General features: G+C 51.3%; 9 protein-coding genes across 9 annotated transcripts; 4 read left to right on the plus strand and 5 right to left on the minus strand.

The window, feature by feature from the left end:
• Positions 1–89: 89 nt before the first annotated feature.
• On the plus strand, positions 90–1013 carry POX_e06222 (Protein rot1; the record flags this gene model as incomplete). The annotated part of the gene is made up of 4 exons (XM_050115046.1): positions 90–194; positions 251–365; positions 480–658; positions 732–1013. 4 exons carry the CDS (start codon positions 90–92, stop codon positions 1011–1013), a joined length of 681 nt encoding a protein of 226 aa, XP_049967506.1.
• Positions 1014–1279: 266 nt separating this feature from the next.
• POX_e06223 (uncharacterized protein) lies at positions 1280–1911 on the minus strand (the record flags this gene model as incomplete). Its single annotated transcript, XM_050115047.1, has 2 exons — positions 1280–1682; positions 1769–1911. 2 exons carry the CDS (start codon positions 1909–1911, stop codon positions 1280–1282), a joined length of 546 nt encoding a protein of 181 aa, XP_049967507.1.
• Positions 1912–2306: 395 nt separating this feature from the next.
• Positions 2307–6782, plus strand: POX_e06224 (Nucleoporin; the record flags this gene model as incomplete). Its single annotated transcript, XM_050115048.1, has 6 exons — positions 2307–2658; positions 2727–5222; positions 5297–5385; positions 5455–5811; positions 5856–6083; positions 6171–6782. The coding sequence occupies 6 exons, from the start codon at positions 2307–2309 to the stop codon at positions 6780–6782; spliced, it is 4134 nt and encodes a 1377-aa protein (XP_049967508.1).
• Positions 6783–8061: 1279 nt separating this feature from the next.
• POX_e06225 (Alpha-ketoglutarate-dependent sulfonate dioxygenase) lies at positions 8062–9353 on the minus strand (the record flags this gene model as incomplete). The annotated part of the gene is made up of 2 exons (XM_050115049.1): positions 8062–8171; positions 8294–9353. 2 exons carry the CDS (start codon positions 9351–9353, stop codon positions 8062–8064), a joined length of 1170 nt encoding a protein of 389 aa, XP_049967509.1.
• A 3320-nt stretch (positions 9354–12673) lies between these two features.
• On the minus strand, positions 12674–13390 carry POX_e06226 (uncharacterized protein; the record flags this gene model as incomplete). Its single annotated transcript, XM_050115050.1, has 3 exons — positions 12674–12827; positions 12980–13225; positions 13272–13390. 3 exons carry the CDS (start codon positions 13388–13390, stop codon positions 12674–12676), a joined length of 519 nt encoding a protein of 172 aa, XP_049967510.1.
• A 2971-nt stretch (positions 13391–16361) lies between these two features.
• Positions 16362–16469, minus strand: POX_e06227 (uncharacterized protein; the record flags this gene model as incomplete). The annotated part of the gene is made up of 1 exon (XM_050115051.1): positions 16362–16469. One exon carries the CDS (start codon positions 16467–16469, stop codon positions 16362–16364), a length of 108 nt encoding a protein of 35 aa, XP_049967511.1.
• A 1401-nt stretch (positions 16470–17870) lies between these two features.
• POX_e06228 (uncharacterized protein) lies at positions 17871–18823 on the plus strand (the record flags this gene model as incomplete). The annotated part of the gene is made up of 3 exons (XM_050115052.1): positions 17871–18147; positions 18371–18523; positions 18753–18823. 3 exons carry the CDS (start codon positions 17871–17873, stop codon positions 18821–18823), a joined length of 501 nt encoding a protein of 166 aa, XP_049967512.1.
• Positions 18824–19333: 510 nt separating this feature from the next.
• Positions 19334–24026, minus strand: POX_e06229 (DNA damage-inducible protein 1; the record flags this gene model as incomplete). Its single annotated transcript, XM_050115053.1, has 8 exons — positions 19334–20046; positions 20169–20824; positions 21196–21312; positions 21512–22031; positions 22113–22339; positions 22651–22829; positions 23248–23407; positions 23473–24026. 8 exons carry the CDS (start codon positions 24024–24026, stop codon positions 19334–19336), a joined length of 3126 nt encoding a protein of 1041 aa, XP_049967513.1.
• POX_e06230 (uncharacterized protein) lies at positions 22189–22389 on the plus strand (the record flags this gene model as incomplete). The annotated part of the gene is made up of 1 exon (XM_050115054.1): positions 22189–22389. The coding sequence occupies one exon, from the start codon at positions 22189–22191 to the stop codon at positions 22387–22389; it is 201 nt and encodes a 66-aa protein (XP_049967514.1).
• Positions 24027–24159: the final 133 nt, after the last annotated feature.

Here is a 24159-nt window from a genome sequence, read left to right on the forward strand (position 1 = left end):
GCTAGGTGCTCCTGTTCCTCCGGGGATTCCTTTTACCTTCATCATGAACACGTTCTTAATCTCTTCATCAGTTTTGTCAATCTCACGACATGCTCGCGATCTGGACTCTGCTGGTTGGGTTGGTGGCAGCGACCACTGTGGATGAGCTGGTCGGGACATGGTCGACGAAGTCTCGCAATGTGCTAACAGGATCAGTGAGTGTACAGCGACGCGTAAAAATGCGAGAACTCAGACTAATCTTTGAGCACAGGGCTTCTACGATCCTCTTCGTGATCGATTCATTGAGCCCAACTTGACTGGCATCTCCTACTCATTTTCTTCTGACGGCTACTATGAACAAGCCCTCTACCGCGCTCTAGCCAATCGTGAGTCGCGCCTATCTCTATACTTCGCGCCCCCTTCCACCTTGTCGATGACCAGATCCCGCAACTATACCTAATGTCGGATGCGCTGATACTTGATTTGTTCATCCAACCCAGCCGCTGATCCATCATGTCCCACCGGAATGATGCAATGGCAGCATGGCTCTTATATCTTGCTCTCCAACGGTTCTTTGGTCTTGACTCCTATCGCGGTTGATGGGCGACAGTTACTCTCGGAACCGTGCAAGAAAGACAGCAGTACCTATATCCGTTACAACAACACCGAGCTTGTTAAAGTGAGTACCAACCGCAATGGTATCTTATGCGAATACAGCCCGTGCTGACTTGATGCTGCGTTTGCGTACTCAGGCGTTCTCTGTGCGAATTGACCCATACCACGGCATTCGAAGATTGGACCTGACACAGGGTGATGGCAAAATTATGCAGCCAATGTATCTTGCGTATCAAACACCAAAGATGCTTCCAACCTCAACCTTAAATCCTACGCCAACCAGCTCCCGGAAGAAGCGCGATTTGTCTGCATCAAACCTTCATTTGGTTATTAAGGAAGAGCTTGTCAATTCGGATCGGTGGTGGTGGACGGGACTCTTGATGACCTCTCTCGGTGGAGTAGCTTTTTTGTGTTCCTAGCAACATGTCATTACTCGGTGTTCAGCTTTCGCAATTTAGGAGCGTCACTTGTCAAGCGAAAGACTCGGGTGGATTGGTCATGCTGGTGCAGCTCATATCATTGCCATATTTCGTTTTTTGATCTTCGAGCGCGATTATCCTTCTCAGAACAAGAATCCACAGTTGAGATACATTTAAATTACATCATATATCATACACATTGAAGCACATGGCTCTCCTTGCCTTTTGCTTCTTCTGAGGAGGATAGCGCCAGGCTCAGCTGCCCTTCAAGAAGAGAGGGCTTGTTTGACAAGCCCAGCGACTTCTTTCCTGTCGGCGGGCTTACCATCGAGAGCACCGCCCGTGGCAAACAACGACTTAAGAACCTGACCGATTTCCAATTTCTTTCCGGCTTCCTTGATAGCATCAATTTCTCTCGCGATGACAGCCTCCACCTCCTCCGTGCTGAGGGTCTTGACATGGCCAGCATATTCTTGTAGGATAGCAATCTGGGCGTCTTCTTTTTCCTTCAAGTCGGCTCGGTCGGCTTTGGCGAATTCCTCAGCGGCTTCTTTAGCAGCCGACGCTCGTTTGCGAATAAGCGAGAGAAGCTGAATGTCGGTCTGAATAGGTGAAGCAGTTTTGGCGGCGTTATTTGTTTCTGAGATCAAGGCGCGAAGGACATTGAGTCTATGACAGTTAGTTCAGATTTACTAGCAAGCCCTTCCAGCGGGGCCCCGAGGCGGATACTTCTTATAAAATCAATTCCAACTTACCGATGAGTATCCTTTGCTCTCATCGCGGTCTTCAGATCATTGCGCAACGTCGTCATCAACGGAGGCAGTGTCGGGCCAGCCGTTGAGTTCCAGCGAACGGAGCGAAGAGGCACGCGAAGGGAAAGACGCATCGACTGAAGCATTGTGACAGTAGCTGTTTATATAATCCTTATTTAATTCAGAGCGAGTTTGCTTGAATTCAAATGGCAGGCCGTAATGTTGCAACGAGGACAGACACTACAACAATAATTCAGATGGAAGCTCTTCCCTGCAAAAGGCGGAAGATCATCCCAAGGTGGCCCGTGCGCGTTCCAGTTGTTGACTCTCGCTTTTCGCAAAAGAACTTGGAGGCCATCCTTCACAACTAATCAATCGGTGTCGTCCATCTTTCCTTTCTCTCCCTACCTTTGTGACGAGCGCCTGAGGTTTCTCCCCATAGCTTGCATCTGAAAGCTCCTATCCCTTCCTGGTCGGTCGGGGAGTCGCGCACTTTTCTCTCTCACCTGCTCCCCAGCTGTGCGTGCACCCATCCGTCGTGATGTCGTATCCGACCCTGCCCGCCAGTTTCGCGCCCCCGACGCCTCAGCGTCCTCTTCCTGGAGCATGGATGCAAACCCCTGCTGTCGCTCGTCATGGGTCATTCCAGTCGCCCCCTCAACAGCAACCCCAGCAGTCCCATCAACAACCACAAAAGCCTCAGCAACAGCAGCAGCCGCCGCAGCCGCAGCCCCCAGCCATTGCGTCCCAATCTTCGTTCATGTCTCGAATCCCTCAAGTCGCGTCGCAACCTCAATCTCAGCCATTAAGCACGGAGGAACGTGGTGCGCGCACTATCAATGAGACTCTTCTGAAAGAGTCACGGTATCCTGACCTCGACAGCTATCTGTCTCGTGAGTCTTTCCACTCATCTCTCCCTTGACGCCACCGAGTACACGCAGGCTAACATATGCTCATACAGAGGGCTTCTCTTCCGAATACGACATCCCGGTATCGCAATCATGGGCGCCCTTTCAAAAAGTGAAGATGTACAACATTCCCGATCAAATTTTCGACCAGTACAATCGCGCACAAGTATCCACGAGCATGGGTCTGTTCGCGGAGCTGAATCACGCGTGGGTTTCGATCGATAATGCACTCTACCTGTGGGACTTTACCCACCCAAGTCCTCAATTGGTCGGATTCGAGGATCAGCCAAACAGTATCAACGCTGTCAAGCTATTACGTCCTCGTGCTGGGGTATTCTTACCCGCGATTTCTCATCTGTTAGTTGTGGCTACGACCGCAGAAGTTATCTTGCTTGGCATGGGCGTGGAACCAACAGCGAATGGATCAAAGCAAGTCACTCTCTATCAGACAGGCATGTCGGCGTCCATTCGAGGGTTGGATATCAATGTTTTCGCCTCGTCGGATGCCACAGGTCGCATTTTCTTCGGAGGACTGTCTGACAACGATGTCTACGAGCTTACATATCAGCAAGAGGAGGGCTGGTTCCAAAATCGATGCCGAAAGATCAATCATACCAGCTCGAGGCTTTCTGCTTTCGCGCCATCATTAAGCTTCTCAAACCTGGCTGCTCTGGCTCAGAAGACCACCGAGTATGTCGAACAGATGGTGATCGACGACAGCCGGCGACTTCTCTACACTCTGTCATCAACTTCTACAATTCGAGTGTTTCACATGAAAGAAGACGGGGCGATTACCCTTGCGATCACCAAGGCGGCGCTGGACATCTATTCAAATATCGGACATATTATCGCATCAAATGAGACGCTGAATCCCAAGGTCAAGATTGTTTCGATCAGTCCTGTCCCAGCAGCAGAAGCATCTCGATACCATCTCGTGGCGACGACAGCCACTGGTTATCGAATTTATCTGAGCGCAACCAACGCGTACAGCTGGTCGCCTTCATCTAACGGTAGCAGCGCACCCACAAGTATGCAAGCGCAACATGTGAAGACGCCACCAGTGGACAATAATGCAGCTTTTGCCGCCGTGTCGGCGCCTACTGAGTATGGAATGTCCCGCCTCAATGCAGCTGTGACGAAGTTCCCGATCCAGTCCTTATCGCCAACCCGAATGGCCACCCGGTTTCCACCGGGATTCTTCTTTTGCTTTACCTGCAAAGATGCCACTCAAAAGATGGATACCTTGTTCATCTCTTCCCCCGACCCCGGTCGCCTCAATCATCAGCCAGAGAGCGTAAATATTGCCAAGACAGCCGAGTCGGCCGTCTGGCTCAGCCTCGGTGGAAGAGCAGAGGATATTGGCTTGTGCTCCAGTGGACCGGCCGGGATTTCGGGAGGTGGATTTGGCAATGAACTCGCTGTCCAATTTGACCAGGGAGCCGCTGAGATTGCAATCTTGACCAACAGTGGGATTCACGTGATCCGTCGCAGACGCCTAGTGGACGTTTTCGCGGCGTTGGCGCGTAGCCGCGGCAGTGCGGACGGCGAAGTAGGTCTTGAACAGGAGGTCGTCAACTTCATCAAGGCGTACGGTCGCAACAACGAAACTGTGGCTACTGCCCTCGCGGTTGCGTGTGGCCAAGGCGTGGAGGTGTCTCCTGACCAGAGACTTACACCGATAAATGACCCGGAAGTACTGGAATTTGCTCGCCGGGTCTTCATTGAACAAGGCGGTCGGCCAGTGCCTGATGAGAACACTGTCCAGGACAATGTGACTCCTGCCATTGACACCATTCATCTTTCTCCCCGTCATGACGGCATTGCATTATACATCTCCCGCCTGCTACGATCCATCTGGAAAATGAACATTACCCGGGTGGTTAAGGGGCCTAATGGTGCAACTTCTGTGTCTGCCTCGGTAGGTGCCGCTAAGCTGCGTTCTATTCAGCATGATCTGTCCTCGCTTCAGGAGTTCTTCAAGGTCAACAAGAGCTTCATCGAGGGCTTGACTGGGCCTGAAGAGCTGGCCCGTGTGTCCAATAAGCAGCAAGAGACCGCATTGCAAGCGGAGCACCGTGCTTTGCATTCCCTCGTGCAACTTGTGTCGCACACAATCGAGGGCATCTCATTCGTGCTGGTATTATTCGATGAACGCGTGGATGAGATCGTGGCTTCTCTTCCCGACGAGTCCAAGGAACGATTCCTGAAGTTGACATTTGAGGAGCTGTTCAGTACTGGCAAAGGTCGCGAGATTGCCAAAGAACTTGTCAAGGGAATTGTGAACCGCAACATCGCCAAGGGATCCAACGTGGAGACCGTGGCTGATGCCCTTCGCCGCCGGTGTGGTAGTTTCTGTAGTGCAGAGGATGTTGTCATCTTCAAGGCCCAGGAGCAGCTCAAGCGGGCGACAGAGGCTGGCGCCAACTCTGAACTAGGTCGAAACCTGCTGAATGAGAGTTTGCTCTTGTTCCAGCAGGTTGCCGAGAATCTTCCCATGGATTACTTGGTATCTGCTGTCGACAACTACATCATCAATCAATTTTTCGCCGGTATGTGCTCAAAGGATACAGGGAGATCCGAACCTCCTTTGAGTGCGTTAATACTAATCCACGGACGACGACAGGTGCGATTTCCCTCGCTCTCCATGTGGCACAGCGCTCAGACAAGGCAAGCATGGCTCTCTCCTGGATTATGGATGGACGCCCTGATCAGGTAAAAAATACTTTGTTCTTGCCTCTGCGGCTACCCCTTCAAAAGAGCGAATCACTAATGTGTGAGCAGGACCCTCGCAAGCAATACTTTTCGTTCCGCCAACAATGCTATGATTTGGTTTTCAAGGTCATTCTGGCTGTTGATACCCAAGCTGCCTCTGATCCCCATGTCATTGATGGCCAACTCACCGTGATCGCTAAGCGACAGAATGAGGCATACGGCGTCATCTCTGATTCGTCTGACGAAGTCTTCCTGACTAGCCTGTACGACTGGTACTTGGAACAGGGCTGGAGCGAACGGCTTCTTCAGACCCAGTCGTCCTTTGTTGTGAGCTACCTCCAGCGCAAGTCAAATGATGATATCGCCCATGCCGATCTGCTTTGGCAATACTACGCCCAGTCCCAGCGATTCTTCGAGGCGGCGGAGGTGCAATTTCAACTTGCACAAAGCGCGTTTTCTCTGCCTCTCAGTCGGCGCATGAATACTTGGGCCGAGCTCGCGCGAATTGCTCGACGTTGACCCGTGATGTTGGGCGTCAGGAGCGTCAGCGCTTGCTGCAGGAGATCTCCAACCTGATCGATGTTGCAAACATTCAAGACGATCTCCTTCAACGCTTGAAAGATGATGAGCGTATTGCTGCGGAGCGCAAACCGGAAGTACTGGCGGAAGTGGATGGTCCGGTCTCGGATATCAGTACAGTATGTATCACCTTTCGATTGGGATCTGTCTTTTCTTTGTGTTCCATCTCAAGATAACACTAACCATTGCTTCTCATCTATTTGCAGCTCTTCAATCACTATGCAGACCCCGCAGGTTACCATGATATCTGCCTTCAGATCTTCTTCATTGGTGACTATCGCAACGCGGCGGACATCAAGACCATGTGGCAGAAACTGATTCAAGAGGTGCACGAACGTACCGTGGAACGCGGTACACCCCAACCTTTCGAGGCGGTTGTTGAGAAAGTCCGAAGCCTGGGCAGCCGCCTTCGAATGTCCGAGACCGTCTTCCCCATCCGCGAACTTCTGCCCATGCTCGAGCGGTACTCGCTTGAATTCCAGCGTAGCGTGAGTGCAAGCTACTGGGTGGTCGACCTGTTCCTGGATCTAGGAGTCGCCCACGACTCGCTCTTCACCGTTCTCGAGGCCATGTTCTACACGGACGAAGCCCCGTTCCATGGGTCCAACCGCCGGTATATTGCCAAGGATTTGCTTTACCTGGTGGAAGGGTGGTTCCGGGAAAGTGCGCGCTTGGGCGGCTTAGTGTTTGGAGGCGAATCGCAAGCTGAGCGTGTCTCTGAGATTCTGGTGATGATCATGCAGGCCGGAACTGCAACACCGGAGATCAGTGAGAGGTGTCAAGAGTTGCGGCAACGGATCCAGGATCTGCTACGCTAAAGCAGTGGCTGATCACAGCCCTTGGCCACGAATTGTACTGACTATTAGGATACGATCGGCTCTCGCTAGTGGGGCAGGAAAAGGTCATCGATGTGAGGCTGTCACGTGCTCACCCTCGAGTGATGAATTGAACTCTTTGTTTTCTATTTCTGGCCGTTTCTGCATTTTCACTCGAGCCTAGTGGGCGTGTGTGAGCGAGCGAGTGAATGAGTGTAACTTTAGATACGACCCCGCGGGCGTCTTTATGAATTCCGGGGGACAACTTTTTTTTCAATTCGGTAATGAAGGGAGCGCCTCCAACTTTGGGGGGCACATGCATTCGGTTGCAATGCAAGATCCATTTATCCATACATGGGTATACACTGCCATTGCCAGGCTTCTCTCTAGGTAGATGATTTTGTCGGGTGTAGCCTGATTCTTCCAACTACCGTCAGTAGGACGGGTGGCGTCTTCTAGGTATGGAGTGATGTGAAAGGGCTGATCCTAACTTTCTATTGAACCTAGAGAAGGTGCAATGGTACGAGCATGTGTTGAAACATGTAGTAGAATCCTGGACAGCGGGCTCCATGGGGCCTGGGGTCTGTAGATGGAGCCCGTGAGACAGAGAATGCGCCCCATTGAAAGTACAGAAGTAGAACCCTTGCTTTTAGGTCGTAATTAACCTAACCTTGGTGGTGGATTATGGTGGATCCTTAGTGGAACTTCCACCCCAGCTAGCGAATATATATCAAACTCCATCAGATATAGCTAAAGGGTTGGTACATAGGTAGTATCAGTGGCCAGCCTGGTATATGGAGAGGTACAATTCAATAGATTCAAAAGAAACCCAAGCATAGGTAGACCTTATCTCATCGATTAATCTATTCAGGCTATCGTGCTCTTTATTTTATTTTTCTTTTCTCGATAATAAAAAGAAAGCATCATATAACAAGGGAAAATGACAAAAGAAAATCCATACGGCGTGAAGATATAACATGATAATCATAAACATCAACCTATAACTCAGAGTGAAAGTGAAAATGATAAATATAGATAGAAAAGAAAAGTCTATCAAACCAGTACACCCAGCCCAATCACGTTTTGGAAAAGAAATTTCAAAAAAGAAAAAAAAAATAAAGAAAATACCAGAGCCCTTTCCCTCCCTCTTCCCTTCCATTTCTATCATATTACGTTCCCAAATCAATTGCACTCCACAGGAAGAGAACACTTGGGGGGAAATAGACGACTTCAAAGCAAATAGACGGATTTTGTCAAGTCAGGCCACAGTCTCCCTTTTTATTCAGAACTCGTTGTGGACGGGGATGGGCTTTTCGCCCAATGCACACAGTCGGAAGATGTGTCGGGGTTGTGCGCCGTATTCGTCGTCGAGGTAGTCGACGATGGCGGAGTCTGAATAATATAAAGAGAAAATTGTCAGAACAAATATAATCAAGCAGGGAGAAACAAGAGAGGAAAGGAAGGGGATAACGAGATGGAAAAAGGCCAGGAAATACGAAAGAGGAAGCACTCACGAGTCGTGGACCGATTATCAAACATGACAATTGTCCGTGGTTGCCAGCGCACTCGGGCCTGGAAATCATGACCCGAAACTACATGATTCATCAAAAAGTCCAGCAACCACTTGACCTCGGGATCCTTCATGCCCTGAATCTTGGTGATAAATTCGGCATTCACAAACAAACACTTCTCCCCCGTCACGGGGTGCACCCTCACCAACGGATGCAGCGTGTCCACGGGGTCCTTGCGCACCAATCCACCCGTCAGGCGCGTGTGCGCAATCATCTTGGCTGAGGAATGCACACATCGCAGGGTATCCAGGAAGGCGCGCAGAGTCGGCGATAGGCGCTTGTATGCCATGTCGGTGGCCGCGAAGACGGTGTCGCCGCCCACCTCGGGCCCTTGCAGCAGACCTAGCATGACGTACCCCGGTGGCTGGATCTCGTAGCTCACGTCCTGATGCCAGAGGGTCGTCGTGGTGCGCTGTTCGAGAAAGCGGGCGATTTCTTCGTGATTGCCATTGCGGTGGATGACGTGAAAGCCTGGGTGATTGCGCACGGTACCCGAGACGGGCTGGTAGTTGGGTTTTCCAAAATAGCGCATGAAGGACTCCTGGGCGGCCGGGCCGTCGTCAATGAGATCTTGATCGGGAAAGGCAAGGACCTTGCGCTGGGAGATGAGCAGGGCCAGTTCATCCTTGGCGGCATCCGAGAGGCGATTGAGTTGAACGCCTCGGACCACGGAGCCGATGTTCGGTTGGATGTGGTCGACGGTGACGTTGGGTGTGAGCAGATTGCGCATGGAGGGGTCTTTGACACGCAGAGCTGGATCGGAGTATTCAAAGGGGGGAAGAGGATCGAACCAGACGGGATCCCAGCTAGGCAGATATTGAGGATAGGGTGTGCTGATTTGCGAGAGTTTGTCAACGTCGACGTAGGGGATGTTGATGTCGTAGCTGATGGGAATTTCCGGCTGGTGAACATTGTGTGCAGTGTGTCCATTATGCCCGCTATGCCCATTGTGGTCATTATGACCGTTCAATTTGGACCGAATGAGGGGGGCTGATGAAGGCATTGTAGAGGGTGAGAGGTTATGCAAGTGTGAGTGTGGGAGATTGTGGAAAAGATGACTCTTTGCAGCAGAAGAGAAAAGGCCGCAATGGCAGGAAGATTCAAGATGCGTAATGGAAAGGATCCGGACACCGTGGGAGCGATGCACGAATGAACTGGGTATTCAAATCCGACGGGAGATAGCAATCCGTCTGGTGCTGTGTAAAAGAGATTGGAAATCAAATCCCAGGAGTGAAAGGTGGCGATGGGGGAGAAGAGGTCTAAAGAGACACAGATATATAGACACACACGGGCTGGACCAACGTGTGATGTGTATAGAGTCGGCAATTGAGAGTATCAGTTGTGGGTTTAATTTAGTGGCCGGGAAGGAAAAAGAAATTATAATCAGATCGACTTCCGAGAAAACCTTCATCACCCCCTTTTATACAACTTCGCATAGACCGATTCGCCGGGCAAGGACAGGGCAGTTGACCGTGCAGGCTATCGGTGGTTTCATCAACCCATGTCCGTCAGTGATATCGACCTCGACACCGTCGAACCAGTCCGCGATCCAATGGTCCACGAGCTGTCGAGACCCGAATTCCCTCCGGAACCACACCAAAAGCGCGTCAAGAATCACAAATCGAGGAAGAGACGAAAGAAGAAAGGGAAAAAAAATCAAAAGAAAAATCAAAGTGGGCTCACACATGCGGAGTGTGGGCATCGTCATGTCTTGTATGGGAGGGGGAAATACGGAAAAAAAAAGATCAAATAGGAAAGACTCCAGAAAAGCAGCAAAGTAAGAAGAACAGAGAAAAATATTAAAAAAAAATCGTCTACACATTAGATAATAGATAATGAGAAAATACAACAACGAAGGACAAGCGACTTGACTTCCCATGCGGGCCAAATCATGCATCGTGGGCCCTCCGCGACCTGCATGATAGCGTCAAACACTAGTTCCCCTTCATCTTGACCGTTGCCAATCGGACTGGAGACCTGGATGATGTATACACGATCCGGATAAGGTCTAGGAAAATGGGGAATTCCCGGAAAGTCGACACTAACCCCGGCAGTTGCAGCGAGCTCCCTAGCCTCTGCATCCCTGGAGACGCTGGGAGGACGGAGAGGTAGATCGACAGATCACCATCAGCGCTGGGAGATTGCACCACACATCGGACATCTCACAAATCATCGAAGGAACAATGGACGTTTCTTGAATGCGGGAACAGGGGACGGCGTTGTTGCAAGGTTCGGGGTACCCGACCAGAACAGGTACATTGTCGACCCAACCTCCCAGACACCCTGTCAGCGCGGCACTTACGAATCTCCCGGTCTTCGCTTCGTCAGTTGGAACCGCGCGCCAGGTCACCTTTGAAGCTCATGATTGCTGGAGACCAGGGAGGAGGGTGGACACCTTGGGAGGTGCGTTCGGGAAGTTAGGAGCGGGGGGGAGGGGGGAAATCAACGTGGTCTGTGTGCCCAGTGTCCATCCAGTGTGCTGGTCTTCAGACAAGCGGTCAGCATTGGTGGGTGCAATGAAATCAGGAAAAAGAATCATTGGCAGCAGGCCATGATGGACAAGCCCAGCAGAAAAGGATGATCAGGGGACAATCGTGGCGATTCCGAGAGGTTCCGACCGTTTGAGATCAGTGGTGAACAAGCCTAAAGGAGGGCGTAAAGGGAGGAAGAGAAGAGCCAAGAGGCATAATCTAATAGCCTTTAAGGGTGGAAATTGAGGCGCATGGGAATAACCACTGCTCCATCAAACGAATGAGGCGGCGCGCCCAGGATGAGTGTGAGCTGCTGTAAGAGTCCAGCGTTCGCTGTCTACTTTGCGGATGGCTCAACGCCAGTCACCAGCCGACCGGATCTACGACTGACCAGCGGACAAGGTAAGTTTACGGGAGAACCTCCCATCTTCACGACGGTACAAGTCAGGGAAGTGGTGTCGCGATAAAAGGTTCCGATGCGAATGAAGTGGGAACTGAGGAAGTCCAGAAAAAGATAGATCAACAGGTGTCCAGTCATCAGCATGCGGCGAATGGGCGAATGGGTGGTTTGGCGAGGGATCATGTCCGGCTTGGGTCATCAACTCCGCCCAAGTGGCCATCGTGCCCATCCGGGGGGAGGTGGAGAGAGAGTGAGAGTGAGAGACAGAGGAGAGGAAGAGAAAGACAGTCCAAAGCCTGTTATCTTCTCTGTGCTTCTCCCGTCAGACTTCCGTGCTTAAAAAAGATTAGAAGCTTCTCTGGCTCAAAGATGGACTGGGACCAAAAGAGTAGGTAGGCGAGCCTCGGCCCAAAGGGAGCCCAGCGTTTACTTCCGGCTTTTGGTGGCTGAGGTATCGTTCCATGCGCACTCTCAATACGACGTCCACTGTAGCGACTCAAGACAGGGACTCGGTGGTGTCGATAAGAAGGGGCCATCCCAGTGATGGTCACCACCAATCTATCTCCTCGTCAGTCAGATCACCCGTTCAATTGAACACGCCATCTTGGTGGCGTGATACATCTTCCTTGGGCTGTGATCGCGACAGACTCGATGATTGCACGACGCCGCTCTCCTGCCTTTCTAACATAGCATGATGCATCGATAAGGCAGCTGCAGGTAGAATAGTAATTGCATGATTTGCCGTGGATCTATGCAGCAGTGCAGATGCACCGATCATTGGAGACTCGAGAGCCGTTGACACCACTGATCGTTGTGGGAAGGAAGCCAGGGCTGGAAAGTCAGAAGCCAAAAAAGCAAGTCATTGCGTTGATTTGTCTTTCGGAGGGAAGGGGGGGGGGGGGGGGGGGGGGGGGGGGGGGTCGTGGGGTACTGTCAGACGGCGTGGAATCTGACTGAGCTCAATGAACATAAGAGTCTGCATTTCTTCATTTCTAATGATAGGGAGACGACCGTGGCCGATCGAAGCTGGTCGAGGCGGATGGTGGAAGACGGAAGTTGTTACCAGCCAGCAGGTGGAAGGACGAAACCCGCGCACACTCGAAGAAACAGTATCGTCACATCGTCACGTTTTGAACGACTACACTGGTAATTTCTTTCCTTTCTCTTTCTCTTTATTCTCCCCTTTTTTCGACCTCACACTCAAGTTTTGAGGCAACAATACCGACTTTCGCGCCCGTTCCACGAAGAGGGTTTTAAAAAAGAAAAGAAAAGAAAAGAAAAAAAAAAGCACTCTCTCCGACGTGGGCATGAAATGCAATGAAAAAAAAAGTCTGGATAAATTCAAAGAAATCAATTCAAATCAAGTAAGCCACACAACTGGTTGTAATCAAGCCCCCAAACGGGTCCAGTGGAGACCGAAACAAACACTCGGAATGAACTCCGTTTCATGGATCAGCGATTGGAGGTCTGGTCGGGAAGTCTGTACATGTGTAGCTTGACTAGCTCCTGAGCTTCACTAAGCTTGTCATTGCAATGGACTGCCAGATGTACCGAGGAGTGGCCTCTGCTCAGGTTGTCCAGCGGCAGAGATGTACCACCCATGCGCCTACAGGTGCCTACCATCTAGGTGCTTATCGTGCTGATGGGTTTGGAATGGTGAATCTGGCACTCGACAATCCGGCACTGTCCTTTCCTGCAGTATCAAGCTGGTGAATGTGAAGAAAGCCACCACATCAGATCCTCACGTCAACATCCAACCTTCGCATCGGTACAACAACAAGGTTGCTGACTGCAGGGCCCCTGATCCTTTTGCTCTCACATCGCTTTGCCGCCCAATCGGACCTTCGTACACTCCAGTATGGAAGCTCAGCCAAACACCTCGCGTAAATGAGCCAGGTCTTGACCCAGCTGGAATCACAGAAAGAAATGATCATACGTATGGCGGTAGACTCGTCTTCATCTCCGGGACTGGTCTGTTCTCCCTCCTCTCGAGTGATGTGCCACCTACATACATACAGTAGTATAGCGATCTGTGTTCATACATGCATACAGTCTCCATCCATCCTCTGCAGTAGGTATTGATGTAGACTGTGCACTTGCAGGAGTAAGTGACAGTAAACTCTCCAAGTCTCTGTAGAATGTCCAATGTACTTGACTGTGCGCGTTCATGTCGACTCCACTCGGCTCTCATCTCCCAATCTCCCCTCGCCAGTGTCATGAGCGCTAGCGCCCGCAAGTCATTGGCTTTCGGTCCAACATGCGGTCTGCTGGAATTTCCCGCCCGTTGACCTCATTCCTCGATTTGGCCACCTTCTTCCTCAAACGGCCCACGTTGTCTGGAGTGAGAGGAATTGTGGAAAAAAATTCAAAGGGAGGGGAGGGGGGCTCGGGGAGGGTTACAGGTCAATCACCCGTCTAATCTCCGTACATGTACATAGGAAGGATCCTGGACAAGCCAGGACCCTCCATGCTGGCATGCACTGGATCTGTCCACAATGAAAGCTCCCCCCTTCCCCGCTAAGCGAGTCCAAGACAGCATAGCTAGTGCCTACCTCAGAATGCACAGAAGATTGATAGGTGTCGAAGAGGAATTGGGAAAGTAGAACGAACGCTGTCGCTTTCTACCGGCCCGCCCTGTATGTACCAAATACTTATACAAGGCTGCAGGTATCTTGAAGGCCGTAACCTGACTACTCGATACTGAGTACACACTCGAGTTAGCCACACGAGTCGCTCAATCTAATCTATAACACCAGGGTCCGTCAACCAGGTCCTTGAAACACATGCAGCGTGGCCTGTCAATCAATAAGATTCATCAAGTTCCACTCACCGTGGCTTCTCCAGTACCACTAGTGAATCGCCCGGGAGAGGGGGAATAAAAAAAAGGTGTGTACTACTCTATAAAAGCTTTAAATGTAGACTCCACCACGGCCGGGGCGCCACCCCAATTGATCTCGGCAAGGACAAGAACCTCAGGTAGGAAATGGCCGATGCGCGTCAAATGAGTCCCGGTTTCAAAAACTATTCGTACCTTCATGTTGTTCCCTTCCGGGAAGGGACCAGCCCTCATTGATCGATTGGATAAACGGACAGCGAGACCGGTCGTCTGTCAAGCCACAGAATTCATTCTACAGCAGAGTGCTTGACACATGTATAATCCTGTATACACTTAGTGGTGAGTGGAGTCGGTGGACACTTACAGTAGCATACACAACACAGTAGTAGCCCACGTTGCTCATGTAGTCTCTCGAAAGCCCTTCTCGCTCCTCCTCCTCCTCCTCCTCTTTCTTCTTTCTTCTCTCCTTCCTGCTGGCCGCTACTCCATATCGAGGATCAAGAACGGAGTACGGAGCAATAGAGATGATCTTCCTGTGGGCCACTGAGGGGACAGTATTTTGTGACGTGATAGTCCTCGTGCTTTTTGTTTGTTTTAGCAGGTTTTCTAACCCAACTCTCGGGGCAAACCCTTGCTAGACAAGTCCCGGAGGGGGGGGGGGGGGGGGGGGGGGGGGGGGGAGTCTCCAGATCCTGGGATTGTAATGGAGGACCTGTGGATTGCTAGGATACGGTTACCCATGTTGATCACATTAAGCGTTGGGCTTTCTTTTCGCGTTTCCTTATTCTTGATTAATATTTTTCCTTTCTCTGTCTTTCCCCATTTTATTTCTTTGTTTTCGTTTGGTCGGATCTTTCCTCGATCCTGCACTGGTATGCACCCTTCCGAGATGATCTTAATCTAGGGAAAAATGGGAGACGAGACCAAGTTGGACCATTGCCACTGCAGGCTTCCACCTTGACCATGACTTTGTTTTAATTTATTTCTCTTTGGGACAAGAAGGGAAAGATCTGCCTTGGCTTAACCATTTTTTTGTGTTCCTGTTTTTGGGGGGGGGGGTTTGGATTTGTCTTGATGGTCATTGAGGACGCGAGCGGGTTGGCGGTTGAGCAGATCTTTGGCTTTTCGGTTCGTTAGTCTTAACTCATTCTGATCTCAATTTTGATCTCAATTTTTGGTCAACGGCCTCGGTGATTCATAATACGCCGAGGTTGATGTTGATGTCAGTGTGAGTGTGGATCGGTCAGATGGCAATTTGCCGGAAGAGAGACCCATGAGTAAGTAGGAGTGTATGACTGGATACTCATACTCATTGCGAGTAGCCAGCTTATAGTCACTGTATTGAACCTTGGTCGACAATGTTTTTCGGTTCTGGACAAGGGACCGGGCCGGCCACATTTAATCCACTGGAACCGCAATCCCCGTTCTTGTCCCGTGTCCATTCCCGTTGGACTGGAGCAAAAAGAGTGTGCTGTATCCATTTTCACCATTTCTTGAATCTTTCGTTGGCCATGGTACTCAAGGGTTACCTGAAACCCAATCACTTCAACCTGGGCGGGGGGCGTCGTATACACTGACTGCCAGCTTGTCACCGACCTTTGAAACTCGCAGACACGCCGGATCTAATGTCGTCCACTCCAATAGATTTCCTCCTTTTGCACCCATTTCTGTCCCAGATCATCCTGGTCGGCACGACCATATACCTCCCACCCTTCCGCTGTCAAAGTTTCCCCCCGACTTTTTATTTCTATCGTTGTTCATTTGTCATTGTGATCCCTGCGTCCAAAGTACGTAGAGACCAGAGACTGTCAACAACATCACAGTAACTTGGTTGTCTGATTTGCTTCCCCACTAAGCTTAACTCTGCAAGAAAAAGCAAACATGGTCCCGGATCACCGGTCGAGACTTGGATCTCTCCCCCCACCAGAATCATGGGTCGGCACTTGGCCTGTGGCCCCCAAGACCGGAGGCAAACCTAATGTTGCAAGCTTGGATATGACCTGGTTATACCGCCCAGACTCAGAGAAGGCCTCGGCCAGGAGGATCATCCCTCTAACGTCTGTAGTCGTATCATGTCTTCGGCGTCAAAGCAGATTCAAGTTCAACGTTCCTAGCCTACGTTTATACACGGCGGCTACCTGACCTGTCAAGACTGCTGAATCTGTGACTCTGACGGTTCACTTCTCCTTGCACTCGCTCGTCAACATCTGCATCAAATTTATTGGTAAATAATCACGGTAAACATCCTATGAAATCCTCTCTCCCGAATCACTTGTCATCTCAGGTCAGAAGTAGGCTTCTAGGCTACTCGATGATCAAGTTGCTGCCGAACTCGTTGATAAAATCGACGATAAATCCGATACAGCCATTGATGAGAGATGTAATCTCTTCATGGACCTCGGGCTTATCCATCGGGGAACTACGATGGCTGGTCTTTTTATTGACTTTTTTTCTGCCAGATCAGACGCAGTGCGCGTCGAGAATCAGGGTTGAAAGACGGAGATGAAACCGCCAGGTGTCTACTTGGGCTTATATCGGTTGCCTGATCGTGGGCGGTAGATTAGGCGGAATGGTGGGTGTTTAACCGGAGTTCCATGATTAGGTTACGGTTATGGTCTTTCGAAAAACATTTCCGAATGAGGACTCCAGTCGGGTACATGGAGACATGTCCAAAACAATAGTACAGGGTTCATGCATGAAGGCAATGAATGAATTCTGATAGACGGAGTTACCAGCTCACATCTACGAATACCACTACTACTCCAAGATACTCCGTCCTACTTGGCAGCTTGTCCAATCAAAGTCCGGACTAATGCCTCGTTACATCATCACCATCAGATAAATGGATGTCTACTCTGCTGAGTGGAGTCCTCTCAAATCCATCCCAAAACAAAAAGTCCCTTGGTTGAGTCGGAATCCCCCAAGGTAGTCAGGGACTTGCGTCTTCCCGCATCACTATTGACATACATGCCCATGGACAATCTTCATTTTGCCCGGTCGCATAGATCCGAATCCATCTGGTAGTTGGCACTCCGTACTCTGCAATCATGTATATAGCCAATGGCACCCTGCAACTTTCAACAGATTCCACGATGCTGGGGATCCAACCTCGAGCACCTTCTTTTACCCAATCCTCACCGAGGGAAGAACCTAACTATTATATCGTTTTCATGCCGAATTTACTCCCATCTCGTATCCTATCCAATTACAGGCAGGCAGGTGACATATGATCGTCCTCGAGGAGTACATAGACCAATTGATAGGGAATATACAATCATATCGTTCCAACAACGATACAGAATGGATGAATCCCGCTATTCAGACGCCCCCACCTCCACCCGATCCCCTCTAAACCTTTTCCAGAAACCCCTAAACGCGATCGCGACGCGGTTCCGGCATCAAGACCAGGTCACCTTTGATCGCAAATCCATCGCTCGTGGAGATAGGATCTTCTGCACCGGTACTGTAAGTCCGTCTTGCTAAAGCTCCTTTGTGCCTACCAAGGGTAGTAAAGTAGTCAAGACAGAGAGAAAAAAAATACCACAAAAGATCGACAAACAATGAATCTCAATGTACAAAGCTCACGAGTCACGACTGACAATTCCATCTAGCGCCGAATTCCCTCCTTCCCAACTACCATCAACTACCACCACCATCGCTATCGCAATTTGCCCGCCCAAACACATATCCAGCACCATCCGAACATCCGAACATAAAATCCAAAGAAGAGAAGAACCTCAGACAGCGGACGAAAAGAGAAGGGTCGAAAATCTTTCCAAACACCCATCAACCCTGCACTCTTCATTCAAGACAATGGCCCAAGTCCCTCTATCCAGTCGCAAACGCGACCTGGCCTACCTCGTCTTCTTCGCCACACACCTTCCCATCATCTTTCTCGTCGACACTGTCCCCTTGCAACCAGCCTGGTTCCGCAGCGACTTGTCCGCCACAATACGAGAGTACTACGTCGCGACGTACCGGGACAAATTCTTCGAGAATCCGGTGCCGGTGTGGTTCAATGCGTTCATTTGGATGGAGCTGTTGTATCATGTTCCGGCGAGTTTGTGGGCTGTTTGGGGGCTGATCAGAGGTATGTTTTTATTCCAGAGGGGGCGTGACTTTCGGTCTTGGGTATGGGGGGGGGAATAGAGGAAGAGAGAGAAAGAAAAAAGAACAAAAGGGGAACAAATTTCCAAGCGAGAAGGGTCGACCTTTTTCGTATTGTCTTTCGATCTCTTCTGGTGTTATTTTTTTATGGCGGAAGAGAGGGTGGGGGAAATATGTCCACGATGGTTCTAATCATGTCTCTTCAGATCACCCACTCGTCCCTGTACATCTCCTTGTTTTCGGCGTCCAGGCCTTTGTGACATCTCTCACTTGTCTTGTCGACGTCTGGAGTTGGACCGATCGCTCAGTCGCGGAAAAGCAGCAGATTACGTATCTGTATGGGCCTTATGTTGCACTAGGTATGTTGCATGACTTTTTGGGCACTCGTTATCACAACTATAATTGCGGGCATGGCCGTGTTGTTGAGAGTCGACTTTGTGTGCCATGAGGGGTAGGGACACAGAGTCGAGATTGGCACCTTTTTCCCCCCTACCTCTTTGATGCGTATACGGAGTTGTCTTGTACTGGTCTACGGGACAACCAAAAAGATGAACGTGCAAGGTGTGGGAGTGGACTGACGATGGACAGGTGCCCTGATGGCTTTTGATATGGTGCTGCGATTGCGTTCCCAGCTGATGCCCAAGGCCAAGCGCGACTGATCGCCTCATCAGGTGTACTCCAGACGGGATTGACTGGCGCGAGTCGAGTTGTGACCAACTCCCTCCCTCCGCGCCAGTGGGTGAACTTATCCTGAACAGTCCTTGATGGAAATGGGAGTCAGAATCTCAAAAGTGACCAGGATCGAGAGATAGGAGTCTATTGAAGCCAAATGCCATGGATGAGATGGTCCTGCATGGCGCAATGAACGAATAATACAAGAGGGCCCCCCGTAGTTGGGGAAAATCATCATTTATAAGATGCACTAGATGGCAAGAACAACCCCAAAATGACCGGATGAGATATATAGAACGCCAGATGTACAAAAAAAAAATCAAAATGAAAAGATACAAAATGCAAATCCGCATCACACATAGAAGGGGGAAATTGACCTCCCAGCCGTAAACGCCGGAATATGTTCAAGGCCAAGAGCGAGAGTGATGCTGGACGGCAGCACGTGCCAAATCAGTCACTCACACTGTGCTCTTGCTCGAGATGGAAGGCTCGCGCTTTCAGAGCAAGAATCCGATTGCGCCGTCTAAATCTCCATTCGCGGCGTCCAGCGCTCGTGCCGCCTCCTCGCGTGTGAAGCCCAGCTCCACAATTTTGGCGATAGAGTCTTGTGGCCACCGGGCGGTGGGCGCAGGGCGAATATTGATCTTGGGTGCTGTCGTGCCTTGCTGCTGCTGCTGCTGCAATGGTGGCTGCTGTGACGGAGCTGACCCACTGGAAGACGACCCTCCAGCTTGATGCGTGACTGCGCCAGTGCGCGCGCCAATTTCCGCCCCATCTGCCCCCTTTACCTTGGGCTCGTCCTCGAACGGCTCCAGGAATCGCTTGGGGATGTCGGCCTCGGCGAGGAACGGCACGGATTGATCCTGAATGATCAACGCACCTTTCTTCAAGTCGATGCAGGCCTGGTGCCGACGCAACATGTCCAGACCCAGGAGCAGATCGATCTGCTTGCCTTCCATCACGGTAAAGGAGCAAGGCAGGAACATTTCGCCAATCTTGATCTGTGCAGAATGCACGCGACCCATAATGGGGGCAGTACCAACGCCCTGGGCAATGCCACCGTACCGTCGATCCACCAGACGCATGACATTACAGGCCGTGGCACAGTCGGGAGACATGATCGTAACCTGAGCACCGGAGTCGACAAAGGCATTCAATCGATGTCCGTTCACTTCGACGGGGATATAGAGCATCGTGACACGACCGAAAGCTGGAGGAAGGTGGAACAAACAACGAGTCAAGTTAGACTTACGTCATGGAAATCGGTGGTTCATAATTCATCGAGCCCGACGGAGAAGGGAGGGGGGGGGGGGGGCAAATGAGACGGCTTACATTCAGGATGATGCTCCATGGCATTATGCAGATTTTCCGTAACCGCATTCTGGCGAATGATCTCTTCAATTTCCCGTTGGTTATCAGGGTTGAATGGATCGGCATTCAACATCGCAATCCGTGCTTCTTTCTCTGCCTCGGCACGCGCTTCGCGCTGCTGCTGCTCCATCAAGACGGTTCGGAATTGTTGCGCATTGTCTGCGGCCGCCGCCAGCTCCGGATTTTGTCGGCGCACCGCCTCACGAACACGTGGGTCGCCAAGGATATGGAGTCGGATGGTTTCAGAGTCGGGCATGCCTGGCCGGGGGGCCGCTTGTCGACGTGGCGCAACACTGGTGCCGGGAGTGGAAGAGTTGTCAGCGGCGGCAGCAGCAGCAGCGGGGGAGGAGCTCTGGGAGGATTGGGAGCCTTGAGGGTTGCGTAGATTGAGGTGGACACCGAGCATGTCCCCCTCGCCGATACCTGCTTGGTCGAGAGTCTGTGCCGGGTTGACTAGAAGCTGATTATTGAAAACCAGTTGTTGAGCTTCCGGGGGGATCGAAGTTTCACTTTCAACAATCGCTTTGAGGAGTTCGACCGTCATATCGCCGCCCACCTCCAGGTTGATGATATCCGAGTCCGCTTGTTCCAGGCGGATCACACTGACGGTAATACGCCTGAAAGGACCGAAGGGCGATTAGCATCTGGAGAGGATATTCAATGCGGCGAATACATCCTTCTCGCATGACTCACATCCTGACTGGTGCGGAGAGGAATGAACAAGCTCTGGAAGATGGTATGAGGGGGAGGGGCAAGGGTCGAGCTGGCGGGTTGTTTCGGGAGTCGTCAACCTTGAGAATGAAACTTGTTCACCAGGGAAGATGCTGGAGATAGGAATGCAAATGCGCGACAGATCTAGATCAATGATATATATGATTTCAAAGCAAATACAGCCAACGGGTGAGGAGGAAGAGGGAATGGACCTGAAGTGAAGGAGATGGAAGGTCACGGGTGGCACACAGTCCCGTGTACCTGCGGGTAGACAGACCGGAGGCTGCTGACTGAGCGGAGCTGCGGAGAGCTGCGGGCTGAGGACCGGCAGGGATGTGCCCGCCAGTTAAGGTCGCCCGTCCTTAAAACCTTCTGCTGCTCCACCTCTCCATCGCTTTGTCCTTGCAGTCAGAACACCGCGAGAGAACCCCTGTCCCCTCTGAGAGTCGGCTTCCCAAAAAGAATAGAAAAGAAAAGAAAAAAAGATAATGAAGAAGCTGCCTGTCCACAGAAGCCCCTCGGAATGCGATCGGCTGATATTCGGGCACTTTTCCCGGCCTAGCTGCAGGTCCAACGATCCGGCCTTGCACTACCAGCATCGCTTTCCGCGGTGGAGAGCATAACGATGACGGATCCATGTCCATGACGAGCAACAAGCGTCCATCGTCGGTGGATCCGGCCTCCCCACAATTGGCTTTGGCCGGGTCTCATCAGTTCCACCTGATCTCTTGCGCAACGCAACGGCCAAACTTCGCCAAAGCAGCTCGGGAACATGCCCGCGCGCCGTCTGCGGCTCATCCGCTTGGCGTCGGGAAGTTTTTAACGTTGGGTGGTCGCTTGAGATCGCAATGCTTCGAGCCGGCATGAGCATGACCTGTTTGCTGTCAGATCCAAGTGGGAGGTGGCGCATTAAAGGCCTGAGTCTTTTGCCTGCTCGGCGGGTCAGATCCGTGTGGACGACTCGAATGAGAGAGGATGCCTCTCTGAGTACGATTGATGAGCCATGATTTGACGGAGGTTCAGCCGTCGCAGGCGACTCGGAAGTGAAAGTCCAATTCACTGATCCGGCAAGCGAGTGGCCAGACTCCGGTACCTTTGCGGTGGCCTTCGTCACTACAGACTCTGAGTCCGGAAATGCAGCAACCTTTCTGTGCCGAATCTAGAACCCCTGCCCACCCCCTCAATTTGGTTGACAGCTGGTGCTCTTAGAGCCAGCGACCCCGCCACCTGATCTCCAGGCATCTTCCGCGGTCATGGGGTATTTGTTACAATGCCTCGTGGACAGTTTACCCTGCTGCGCCGCGGCCGACTGCCCAGTGCTCTTGAGAATCAAGGCCCCTTCTCTAGTCATGTTGGCGAAATCGGCTGTTGGACGAACAGAGAACTCCAGCACTGTATCAGCTGTTTGAACTACCACGATTCTGGCGTTTCTGATCAGATCAACTTCTATGGACAAGATGACAAGATTTGACGAGATAATTTTGCCTTTGCCTGGTGAAGGGGGGCCCTCACACACTCAGCAACCGGTCTCGGCACGAGCCCGCAGCGGGCGTTCCCGCACGGATCGACAGCTGCTGTTGACGGCAGCCTCAATCTGCAGCGTAGGCGACCATCCGCCAAAGGACTTTCTCTGGTGGTAGTGGCGGCGGGGCTGCAGCCCCCCCCCCCCCCCCCCCTCTCTCTCTCTCTTCCTGAGAGAGAGGGAGAGAGTTCAAAGCCTCAACGCTCCTACAGTAGAATGACATTTTCCTCACTCTCTGGCGATCCGCAATCTGAGTCCTGCTGGTTCATCGGATAGACTTCGTTCCTTCCCGCATCATGCTTTTCTAGTCCTTGGACGTACGCAAAAACCCGCTTCCACCCGAGGAGAAGACGCACGAAAAGCTCTCTCATCGTCAGCGTGAGCTTCCGCTATTGCGGGTCAGTTTCACCCATGCAAGCAGGATGTTCCGTTCAACATTGATTCCCAAAGAGATGCCTTGCGGCAACTCTAACATGGGGGGCTCCCTGCACTCGGCCCGATGCAGCAACCACGCGAGGCTTCCAACAGATGGTCATCACCGTTCGCATCGAACCATTTCTGCTTGAGTGAGAAGACCATGCGGGGCTCTTTTCATGTTTTGGACAGCCCCGTTTAAATCTCAAGGGGGAAAAACGGCGCCCAAAGCCCTTTTCACGTCCAATAGTCGTAGATCTGCCCCTCTTCTGGCGTACCAATCAGCCTCCCTCTGACTTGCAAGTTACGGTCGTGAATCTTCGTCAGTGGCATTCATCTACGTCATTAGGTTACAAGGTCGAGCGTTGCTCATTGTGATAAGGAAGAACGGACACCCTGCCTCCTGAGGAAGGACCACAATCTTTGGGCCCAACGAGGCTGCGGATCAGAGCCATCTGCAACACGTGGCGGTCCCCTTTCAAGGTCGTGGGAGCCCTTCGTCTTTTCCGTCATCGCCTCTTGCTCTTGAGAGGGGGACCTGAGCTCATACCGGCTGTGCACGTCAGTCAGAGATAGAATCAAATTACGACTCGAAAGATGGAAAAGAACAGTCCTTACCAAGACGGACATGTCCGCGATTGCTGAACCAGCCATTCATCTACACAAGTCTGGTGAAAGACATGTGCGCAAGGCAAAACACGAAGAAGTTGGCCCTTGACAAACTCATCCGTGCAGATAGCACAAACAGAGTCTGCCGTTTTCAAGATGGACATGATTCTCTCGGCCAGGCTCGATGGAGGAACCGGACCCTGACATTCAGATCGAACAGAGTTCACCAAATAAGGAGCCTCTGTGAGCGTTTGTGATTTCTCATCTCTCGAGCCTTCGTACTGAATGAGAGGAATCGATTTGAGAAAAGCCCGCGACAAACTCGATGGTTGCAAATTGCCCGCGTGGCAGCGCCGCGTGCGAAAAATGGCAAATGCCATCCCCGCCATGATGAGAATAGCTACGAGGGCGGCAATGACATAAAGTGTGACTTTTTCTGCATTCGATAGACCAGTGTCATTTTGCGTTGTCGGGGACGTGGACGATCTCGCCGAGAGTAGACTAGTTGTGTGGGACTGGGATGTAATGATGTCGGAAAAAAGATGGATGATTGATGGCGCCATGGCCGAACGAGGTTGGGCGGGCGCGCGGTTCTTCAACTGAGAGTAGATGTTTGATATAAAAGAGCTGAAAGGATACCAGATCAGATTTCAGTGCATTGATTGGCTTCAGGATCGCATTGAACAAGAGTGAAAA

The sequence above is a fragment of the Penicillium oxalicum genome, chromosome V (genome assembly GCF_001723175.1).
Source record: "Penicillium oxalicum strain HP7-1 chromosome V, whole genome shotgun sequence".
NCBI lineage: Eukaryota > Fungi > Ascomycota > Eurotiomycetes > Eurotiales > Aspergillaceae > Penicillium > Penicillium oxalicum.